The 11,578-nt window shown below is 42.2% G+C and overlaps 1 protein-coding gene and 1 long non-coding RNA gene across 2 annotated transcripts; both read right to left on the reverse strand.

Annotated features, from left to right (window-relative positions):
- Positions 1-2,788: 2,788 nt before the first annotated feature.
- LOC127304508 (uncharacterized) lies at positions 2,789-4,601 on the reverse strand. The gene is made up of 2 exons (XR_007853419.1): positions 3,979-4,601; positions 2,789-3,493 (listed from the first exon to the last, which is right to left on the reverse strand). It is a non-coding gene; the product is annotated as an uncharacterized lncRNA (long non-coding RNA).
- An 851-nt stretch (positions 4,602-5,452) lies between these two features.
- Positions 5,453-10,286, reverse strand: LOC127298682 (uncharacterized). Its single transcript, XM_051328519.2, has 14 exons — positions 10,235-10,286; positions 9,373-9,425; positions 8,891-9,053; positions 8,700-8,801; positions 8,480-8,607; positions 8,130-8,390; positions 7,829-7,983; positions 7,203-7,267; positions 6,975-7,106; positions 6,765-6,892; positions 6,418-6,690; positions 6,152-6,288; positions 5,917-6,003; positions 5,453-5,829 (listed from the first exon to the last, which is right to left on the reverse strand). The coding sequence occupies exons 3-14, from the start codon at positions 9,027-9,029 to the stop codon at positions 5,697-5,699; spliced, it is 1,740 nt and encodes a 579-aa protein (XP_051184479.1). The 5' UTR covers positions 9,030-9,053; positions 9,373-9,425; positions 10,235-10,286; the 3' UTR covers positions 5,453-5,696.
- Positions 10,287-11,578: the final 1,292 nt, after the last annotated feature.

The raw sequence follows: 11,578 nt of genomic DNA on the forward strand, positions 1-11,578 counted from the left end.
TAATAACAAGGTTATATCATTATGTGAATGATGTAATGGACACACCCAATTAAGCGTAGCATAAGATCACGTCATTAAGTTCATTTGCTATAAGCTTTCGATACATAGTTACCTAGTCCTTTCGACCATGAGATCATATAAATCACTTATGCCGGAAGGGTACTTTGATTACATCAAACGCCACTGCGTAAATGGGTGGTTATAAAGGTGGGATTAGGTATTCGAAAAGTATGAGTTGAGGCATATGGATCAACAGTGGAATTTGTCCATCCCGATGACGGATAGATATACTCTGGGCCCTCTCGGTGGAATGTCTTCTAATTATCTTGCAAGCATATGAATGGTTCATAAGAGACCACATACCACGGTACGAGTAAAGAGTACTTGTCAGGAGACGAGGTTGAACGAGGTATAGAGATACCGATGATGAAACCTCGGACAAGTAAAATATCGCGTGACAAAGGGAATCGGTATCATATGTAAATGGTTCATTCGATCACTAAGTCATCGTTGAATATGTGGGAGCCATTATGGATCTCCAGATCCCACTATTGGTTATTGGTCGTAGAGAAGTCTCAACCATGTCTGCATAGTTCGCGAACCGTAGGGTGACACACTTAAGGTTTGATGTCGTTTGAGTAGATATGGAATATGGAATGGAGTTCGAAGTTTTTGTTCGGAGTCTCGGATGGGATCCAGGACATCACGAGGAGTTCCGGAATGGTCCGGAGAATAAGATTCATATATAGGAAGTCATTTTATAAGTTTGAAAATGATTCGGTGCATTTATGGAAGGTTCTAGAAGGTTCTAGAAAAGTCCGGAAGAAATCACTATGGAAGGTGGAGTCCCGGAGGGACTCCACTAGCATGGCCGGCCAACCCTAAAGGGGAGGAGTCCCAGGTGGACTCCACCTAAGGTGGTCGGCCACCCCACCTCAAGGAAAGGTGGGAGTCCCACCTTGAGTAGGACTCCCCCCTTGAGTAGGTTTCCCACCATATGGGAAGTTTTGGGTTGGGGTCTTATTCGAACACTTGTAGTCCAACACTTGGGGCTTCCACCTATATAATGAGGAGCAAGGGGAGGGGGCCGACCACTCAAGCCTCCCACCTTGGCCGCAACCCCTTGAGGCCGGCGCCCAAGACCCCCCCTCTCCCCAAACCCTAGCGCCCCTCCTCCACATACAACTCACGCGGCGCATAGGCGAAGCCCTTCCGGAGTTCTCCATCACCACCGCCACCACGCCGTCGTGCTGCCGGGATTCCAAGGAGGATCTACTACTTCCGCTGCCCGCTGGAACGGGGAGAAGGACGTCGTCTTCATCAACACCGAACGTGTGACCGAGTACGGAGGTGCTGCCCGATTGTGGCATCGTCAAGATCTTCTACGCGCTTTTGAAAGCGGCAAGTGATCATCTTCTGCAACAACGAGATCTAATCTCGTAGGCTTTGGAAATCTTCAAGGGTTAGTCTCGTGATCCCATCGTTGCTACCATCTTCTAGATTGCATCTTGGCTTGGTTTTCGTTCTTGCGGTAGGAAATTTTTTGTTTTCTATGCTACGAATCCCATCAGTGCGTGCGTTGCGTGGCAAGGCGGGCGGCAGAGAAGGAGGAGTGTGCAAGGGCTCCTTCTCTTCTCACTCGCTTGGAAGGACTAGAAGAGAAGTCCTTATAAACCACTCCAACTCCCTCCCAACTATCAATGTGGAACTAAACTTTATCCCCCAAGGTTTTTCCCAAGCTACCAACGTGATGGGCCTTGAGATTTCAGAAATTGTATACTATATGGGCTGCTTTACTGGACTGCAGCCCATCTAAATCCAACACTACGCTGGCCAACACGGTGATGTGCGCACCAGCAAAGCTCTGAGAAGGCAAGGATCGCAACAACATTAATATGTTTAGTTAATAAGTATGCTTCATGCCTCACTTGAACCAACGAAAGGTTCGAAGTTGGATCTTGTCTCTCAAATCTTTTTTTTTACAAAAAAAACAATAGACGCAGACGCTCACACATACGTACATACACTCGCTCATATAAACGCACGCACATCCTATCCTTATGAACATCCTCAAGAGACTGAGTCCAACCACAGGTTGGTTCTCTCTCAAAATCACTTACATAGTCTGTTTGATGCATCCTCTTTCTCTATGAGAAGATAAGACAAATTTCATGGCCATATGCCTTATTTATTATAGTGGTGGGGGTAGAAAATCCTCCTTGTAAAACGTGTTTGTCTAAAAGTACTATTTAAGAAAGGAAATGCCAGTTCCAAAAAATGGTCTCTCTAGTGGCTATACTGATTGACATAGGTAGCTTTCATAGTCAACACTCGTTGGGCCCAATGCTTTATTAGAGTGGGGACGGACACACACAAATAAGGTTCGGAGAACTTCTAATGTATGCCTTGAGGAATCTATGAGGCTCAGTCAATGGGGTTGAGGCGCTTGCGGGCAATTAGTAAGCGAGAAAGTCAAATTATGTACTAGATAGAAATGCGCGCTTCGCCACGCCGCCTGCATCACGTTGTCACAAGGCCTGCTGGCTGCATATACCTAGGGATTTGATCTAGGTATAACACTTAGCTAAAAAAATGGAGTTAAGTGGAAGACATAAAGACAATACTGTTGTAGTATTAGGTATCATGGTTATTACATATAGTGCTTCCTTTTTAAGACTTTCCATTTTCTAAACTTGGTACGTACTGTTTACTTAGATAATTTCCAGGAGGTATTTACTGCATGCAATATCATTTTAGAGATTAAGGGACCAACTGAAAAAGTCAGAAATGCAAAAGCTCCAAGCATATGGATATTGAATTCTGGCTTTTTAGCAAAAAGGAAAATATTTTTTTGCAAAGATGGATTATGATGAACCTGCAACGACAGGCTTATCCCACCAAGAAGCATTACACAGTATGTTAATAACAGGGAAGCATAACCAGGAAAATGAGAAATAGCGACACTGTACAAACATTTTTGGAATAGAAACCAAAATAAAGAGAATATTCCTAGTACCAATGTCCACAATATCACCGCATCGCCAATGCTGACCTGTGTAGTAACAAACATGACCGTGCCATAGGAAGCATTCATTGGGTAACTCCTCATAATCTGAAGCATTCAGTGGGTAATATGTACAGAGCTAATAGAACAACTGGTTGGAAATATAGGCAAACAATTTTCATATAGTAATTTATATAAACTCCACGGTATCAACTCACTTTATTTTTAGGTACAAGTTTTCGTGTTCCAAGATTCAAATTGGCTGCTGCAGGATAGCTTTTATTTTGCAGCATATAAAAAACAAGTTGCCTGTATATCTAGACACAAACACTATCTTATGTTTTTCAGATGAAGTGTAGCAGAACAGCAGAAGGTTGCATGAATATGCTGCATCTTACCCTTGCTGAAATGCTGTCATCTCTAGGTGGACATTGATGTACCATCTGAGGCATGTACTCCCGAAGGCTAACATTCCTGGAGCAATATGTTCTGGAGTACATTTGCAGTTAATATTCAAGAAGAATGTGTATAGCATAAAGAAATAAGCCAACTCTTAAATTGTACAAACTGAAGGCTGTAACACTGGAGGACAAGGGATAGAACATCAAATGTGAGCTGGTGCAGACTGCAACACAGTCAGTTGTGATGCTTGGACAAAGAGTATCGTCTTGGTAGGGTAGCTACACATAAACACCCATATATTCTACTATCTCCGTTCCAAATTATAAGATGTTTTGGTAGACTATTTTAGCCTGCCAGAACGTCTTAAAAATTGGAACAGAGATAGTAGTATTCATCAGGCTGTCATTTACCACCTCATACATTGTGGATTTGAATGCTAGCTTTGGACCAATTTTTTAGTCGTGGTGCTTGTGTGATTCAAGCATGATGAACTAATGGATAAATAAGATCGAACTATAAAGTAAATGAAGGTGTACTATCGATTGGTCATGCTGCATATAGGAAAAACATACCGTTCCTCTGTTTCTTTTCTTCTCTTGACCTCCTTTGCCGAAAAGTCATGAATCAGACACTGGTCATCACAGTATGACTCATATACATATGTATCCATCAGGATATGTAAGTACCAAATCTCCAAGAGAATCCCCTCATCTTATATTCTTCTCTAAAGAGTGCTCTGCTTGTCAAACAAAAAGGAGACATTGCCCAAACAAAAAAAGAGATCAACATCAATAAAAGCTTTTTTTGTTTTGTTTTTGCAAACTAAAAGCTTATCAGAGAAGCATACATCCGAATGTAAATACAAAAGTACTTGGTTTGAGTGAGCTTTTCCATCTTATTCTAGAAAAATCAGCATGAGGTATGGTATCAGAAAAATGAATCGAACAACGCATAACATAGTCGCAGAGATCTGAATCCCAATACCAGAATACTTGAGTGCCCGGTTCTGCTATTAAGTATCAAATATTTTGCTATATAAAAAAATGGACCAACGGAGAAGAGAAGAATTAAGAACTCGCAATTGACAACCCATGAAACCAACACCGGATGGTGAAGACGCCAAAACCGAAGCGCATTCGGCAAACAGATGGCGGGCAGGATGCCTCTGTACACAAAGCCGACAAATCAAGCGATGGGCTTCAATTGGGCCCAATTTGGCTCCGATCCGGCCAGCATAGTCCGACCGCTGCCGCTCCATTGCAGAAGCCGCCGGGCCTTCCCCGACTGTCGCCGCCTCGTTTTGGCCATTGACCGACGCCTCCCTAGGCCCCCCGGCCCCGATCTGGTCGATGACCACCCGATTCCGGCCGTCGCCGCCGCTCTTCATGAGTTCTTGTCCCTGGTCGGGCTGCTACTGCCCAGGGCTCCTTGGTCGGGACAAGCAAGAGAGAGGAGTGAGCGCTGCTCCGAGGGTTGACCGAAAAAGAAGAAAATGGTGGCTGTGTGCGGGTGGTGCGCTGTGTGCACGCAGGAGAAAGAAAATGAAAGGGTGGTCGGTGGCGGCCCCACACGACGATGGCACCGTCAAATCGATGAGAAGCCAGCGATTGCAACAGCCATATACTACAAATCGGGCAGGAGTATGTTGTATCGAATAAGGAAGGATGGGAAAGGCCAGAATGTGACTACCCTTTGGAAAGTGTGATAGAACACAAAAAGAACACCGCAACCTTCTTTTTTTTTTTTTTTGAGGAACGTAGCAAGATTCTACTGCAGGATTTTATTACTAATAGTAGTTACATCATTTAAGAGTTTAGCTAGAATAAAACTAACAGCACAACCTAGTGAGAAGAGGGGAAAAAGACATAACCGGTTGTCTTCAAGTTGGTGATAGGAGACTCGAATATTCTTAGTTTGTTTCAAAACTTGATGGGTTACTTTGAGTGCTTCGATTTGGTTAGCCGGTTTTAAGTGTTGAATACATGGGGCATCAGATTGAGTATTACCTTTTCGTTCCTGCATCCACAATGCTTATTTGACTTATCATTTGGCAATACACTCCATTGCTTATTATTTCATTCGCCATTATTGGACGTATGCACGGTAGTATGCACAAAGCATTAGTACCACCGTCGGGGCATTACAACCATCAAAGAAGGCACAGCAAAAACAAACAAGTGGCACAACCCAAGTACTGGCCAAGTCAGACTCACAAATTAAGAAGACAAGCACAATGCACATAATACTACAGAACTCAGACAGTGGATAACGTGGGGGGCTTCAGTCAACATCATTCAGAATCAGAATCAGAATCAGAATCCCACTCCAATTCAATCAGATAGCGCGGGACTCTTGATTGAGCTTCATTCTCGACCTTTTCCAGAACTTCAGGATCATACCAACATGGACTTGGTACATGCCAGCTGTCATTCAGTAATTTGCACACAATGTTATGTGATTCACAATTTAATGCGAAATATTTATGATATTAATGAAATGTATCAGGATACCTATTACAGAAAACACTGTTATCTCCTTCCTTGGCCCAGTCAGGCTTATCAGATGGATTACCACAATAATCGCCTTCAGCAACAGCCCTATGAAAGACAAGAAAAAATATAAATTGAGGTTACCCATGACTGGACCTGCATGCTTCCATAAGACTCTAAGACCCTCTAAATGAAATTAAAAAACATTACACGACAGGCGCTTGAATGAATTCCCAACATGAAATCAAGACCATACCCTTTTGTCTTGAAATATTCCAGGAGAGGGAGAATCTCACACCATGACAGGTATGGTGTGTGACCTACGTACTTGTCATAGAAGTTCATGCCAACAAATTTCCCATCATAATCAAGAAGGGGACCTCCAATCCCAGCCTAACCAGGAGACATGGAGAAATTGTCAGGCATTTGTAACGCCAAACAGGTATGCTAGTTTAACCCACATTCTGATAGAACTATTTTATTCAACCATGTACAAGTAGGTGGGAAAAATAGAAGCCATACCTTAGTGATTTTGCAAGTAGAGTATCCAAGATATTTGCAATCAAAACTGCCCCCCGGCCTAGAATACCTTTGCCCTTTTGCAGCCATCAGTATGCCCGAACTGAAGTAGCGCCCTAAAGCTAGTACTTCACCAGAACCAGGCCACCGCTCTTCAACTTTTACTGGTTGGCAAGCACTAAAATCCTTGACGCTGACCAGAGCGACATTGTAATGCAAATTAACATATTCTAATTTCCCTTCTGTGCAGTTTTTGTTTGGAAGCAACACTTCAATCTGCAAATGGCACAGTTATCACTTAAACAGCGCACTAAAATAACAGGGTTCACGGAATAATTAGAAGTACCAACCCTCAAGTTTGTAACAATCTTCTGATCTTTATAACCAGATTCTCTAAGCAAGCTCGCTGAAGTCAAGATTATTGCACGCCCATTCCATTCAATAAACAGACCAGTGCATGCAAAAAACCTTTCCTTTCCTGCATGTCATAATTTCCATCATTAGTTATGATCAGATACAACTATGAAATACTAGTAAACATCACAGTACTGCAGAATCACCACGGAATGAAGCAAGTGCAACAACATTTCTCTTTAATATGTCTGAAGTTGTTTCACTTAGTTTTCTCCAGACACCTTCACCACATTTATTGCCAAAAGGCTCTTCAAAGGTATTTACCAAAATCATGCCATCTGGTTGAAGATACAAGATCAACAGTTTGTTAGTTGTACATAAGAAGCGTAGAAGGGTGCAATGCATGAAAAGTCGCAATATTAGAGGCCACTCACAATATTTAGGCTTGGGATAACCCAAGGATTCTAGATCCTCAACCTGATACATGCTGAGACCATCTCTGTGGACGAATGTCAACATGAGTACTAACCCCCAAAGTACAATGGATCGAACCAGCACATTAGAATGAAACATATATATGAATATAGTTGTAGGAAAATAGCGAAACGGAGACAAGAGGACCCAAAAAAGTATGAAATTAAGTATTTCAAGAAAACTACAGAGAAATTGAGCAAATATAATAAAACCTACAGTCAGGAGACACCATAATCCATTCTAGTGTGCACATTTAATCTGGACCAAAAAATCCTTTACTTAATAAACTAGATAAATGCATTGGCTTCAACGCTGAAACAATATGACTAAATTAGTATGGGGCTGCAGTGGCATATGCCACTAGGACAACAAATATCTTGGTACACGAACATTAAATTGTTATTAAGGGCAAAACAATGGAACTCTAGTACGAAAGAAACAACTCCCTGAGATCCAGATTACTGCAAAACCCATAAGCATTGTAAGTTGTTTGGCATACAGAACAGCTAACCTTATTAAATTGCATACAGAAGGAGGGGAGAGGGATAGTAGAGAATAGATCTCCCATTGGAAATGTATGACATACCTGACTGGAAATTTAGTATTTTCCAGGGATCCACAACGATCGAGCCATATAAGAGCTACGATCATTGGCAGGTAAAGGGTTGTTTCCTTATCCAAAGAAAGGTTTATGCCAACCAAGTTCCCATCAAAATCAAAAAGTGGCCCACCTTCGTAAACCTAACACCCAAAGAAAGTTACAAGCAATAAAGGGAAATCAAACAAGAGATGCATAGAAAAAACATCATTTCATTTCCTATGAGGTATACTTTACTGCGTATAGTAACAGAACCAGATTAAAATACCCTTATGCAATGCAAGTGTACCTCAGAGATTTTACAAGTGGACGACATATACCGAGATCCGCATGAACCTTCATTCAGTATCCCCTGTGTGGATATTAAGTTCCCACTGACATCACAGCCTACAGCTACTACTTTCTTATGGGGCGGAAATTTCAGATCACGACTCAGGAGTACGGTGTGAAGATCAGACAAGTCCATGACGTTCACAGCAGCAATGTTGAGATGTGGATCATGTTTGTCCAAAAACCCAGGGACGACTTTGTTTTCATGGCGCACTACCACCTATGGCGATAAAGAAGGAAGGAGTAAACAATGGTCACAATTCTCTTATGTAAAAGGAGAAAATAATAAAGGATAATTAGCAGCCCCACCTTCAAATCCGGATAGACTTTTCTTCCATCGTTGAAAGCTTTAGCCAAGCTTGCTGAGGTCAGAAACCTTGTAACATTCCCCAGACGTTGTACAGGTATGCCCGATAATGCAAGTAACAGTGTTTCTCCTACACAAAATCGTAACAAAATCAATTTAAATTAGCAATGCTTAGATATATATTTGGAGAAGTAAGAAGAGTATAACTGCACATAAGATCACCATTAAACAGAGCAACTGAAACAACACTTTTTGACAAATTTGATGCAATTTGTTTGTTGATCTCACTGGGGACACCTTGATTTGAGTTCCGGAGCAAGTCGCCTAGTTAAAATAAAGTGAGATAACACAACTGTGAGTGCTCAGATAAAGGTATAAGAAACATGTGCAGGAAAGAGGAAGGACCAGCAGACCTGAAATCAATAACTCAGTTGGTTCTCCTCCATCGCAAATTCTATTTTTTTTGGCCGGGCTTCTTTTGAGATGACCAGTTCTTTCATTCCTCTTCAAGTTTCTTGTGAGATCAGCAGCACCCTTATTACTTCCCAGCATCTTTCCAACATGGAAGCTGCAGCTCTTGTACACACAAAAAAAAATATGAAAAATGTGGGTCACAGCTCCTAAAGGCTAACACATGTCTACTAAAACAAAGGTCGCAAATACAGGTTTCCTGTCAAGGCTGATGGCTCATGACAATGCACAAGGGGTACATCGATCGGGTATGCACAGCACAAAATTCGCTGTCTTTGACAGTTTTGGTAGGGGTCCCAATTACCCAATAGTAGGTGGGCACGTAAGCTCATTTCTCAGCTCAACTATGGCATGGATGACTATCCTCAAATACAAGGCAACTGTTTCACCTGATCTATTGAATTTTGCACCAAATATCCCATACCTTGGTTGCGTCCAGCTGTATCCTGGAACTTGAGGTTACTACACCTGTGGTGTCTGCCACGGAGAAATGAATGTTGCCTCAAAATCTGATACAACAAAAGAAACGAGCTGACTTAAGCCCGTAAGTTTTTGTTCAACAAAAAAGTGCTTAACTCAATCATATTATCCACATAGTCAATTCTAGACTCGTAACATTCGTTCATTGGATCATATGGAATGCATTTCCCTCTATTACTTAGCAAAACTATGCCGCCTTCAGCACTAACAAGGTGCGGCATCTTTACACTTTTTTTTTCGGTTGCTCTTTCCCATAGACGATTACTCAAGATAATGCAAATATGTATGCAAGAAAAAAAAAGGAGTGTTTAGCATTGTATATGAGAGTTGGGAGGTTCCAGATCCTAGTCCTAAATAAGGTAAATGCGGTTAATTTTGCTGCAACCAGAAGAAGTTCAATATAATAAAATGCAAAAAGGGAATAGTATGGAAACTCCGCATAATCTGAAACTGCACAAGGATACGTCAGTGCTGCTGCTACCTGCATTTATTTTTATACTACTAATAACACTAGAAAACATGCCAGATTTAAAGCAGATTTCTAGCTGAATGCAGTACAGTGATCACATTATAGCACCAAATCAAGCGATTATAGGGGGCTTGTTAAGAGAGAGTCGAACTGCTAACCAGATCTACCCAATTTCGAAGGAATCAACACGTAACTTGTGGAGCTACCAACAACAAACAGCATCCAACCTCCGATACCACGAGAATTTGAGGTGCCAAGGGATTCAACTAGGGTTTCAGGTGCCCGGCGTCGCAAGAAACGGCAGAGGGAGGGAGGGGGGATGTTGAGGGATGCGTACCTAGTGTCCAACCGCCCGTGAAAGACCTGGCTGGTTGCGTCGCAGCAACCGCACTGGTGCCTCCGGGCGTCGTTACCGGTGGAAGGGCACGATATAGAGAAAGGAGAACGGTTCCTCTCCAAAAAAAAAAAAAAAAATGGCTTTGCCACATGAGCAGGAGTGCTCCTGATTTTTGAAAAATATATTTCTACTACTCTAAAAAATCTGAAAATAAATGTGTACATACATATAAATTGAAATTTTCCATGCCTATACACAGCCACAAATTTGTTATTTTTCTATAGCTCAAAATCCAACGTAATTTCTACTGAAACTTTGCACGTGTATTCAGAACATGCGTATGTATCCATGGAATAAAATTTATAATTTTTTAAATCATAAAAATATAATTTTAAAATATTACAAAAACCAAACCGCTGGTGCTTGAGTGCACCAAATCTCTGTTTGGTTCCTCTCCCAGGTTCAGTTTTTTGAGAATTGGTTGCTCTCCCAAATTTTTTTTTAGAATTGGTACCTCTCCCAAGTCCCATCACTGCATCAGGAGAGCGGTGTTTTGGGTCTCGGTCGACAGGCGGCTCGGTAACCTGGGCTTCGTGGCCTGGTATAGGAAATTTTATTAGCCGTGTTTTTCTCCTAATTGAGGCCCACATGTCTGTCCGGCCCAACATGAAGAGGATCGTGCCTAGCTAGGACGCGCCGGCCCGACCTGATGGGCACGATAACTCCTGCCACTAGGTTTCTCCCCCACTTTCCAGCGCCGCCGCCACCTCCGATAGGTTTCCCGCGCCGTTACCCTTACTCCAGCGCCCCCCCCCACCCCCCCCGCTCCGTGGACCCTCTTACATTTCTTTCCTTATCATGAATCCGGATGCGGACGTCGTGAGTCTTTCTATTCCTGACCTAGTATACAACTAAATATTTTCTAATGTCTTCAATGCTATATTTGGAAAATAATTGTTGTTAGTTATTAATGTAGATTCTCTTGGTTTTGAACAGTTGGACGATCGAATTAGTAGAGGTATGGTTCACATTCCCATCGAGGAGGTGAGAATATGGCCGGTCTTATCATTGATCGCTCTAGAGACTCCATTTGTAGTATGCTGATGCTCGGTGTTTTGTGAGTAAGGTCGGAGTTAAAACGATCTTTGTTGAAGTTCAAGGTCAGCAAAAGTTGTGCCATCCTGACTGGTTTCATATACAGAATGGTATAGTTGGAATCCGGTGTGATTTCGATGATGAAATTGACTCCCGTGCTCAGAAGATTGAAAAGTCTCATCGGCCTGAATCAGTTCATGTGTATGAAGGGGTGAACACCAGGATCTGTGACTTATGTATTCTTACATC

This window comes from Lolium perenne, chromosome 5 (assembly GCF_019359855.2).
Source record: "Lolium perenne isolate Kyuss_39 chromosome 5, Kyuss_2.0, whole genome shotgun sequence".
Classification (NCBI taxonomy): domain Eukaryota; kingdom Viridiplantae; phylum Streptophyta; class Magnoliopsida; order Poales; family Poaceae; genus Lolium; species Lolium perenne.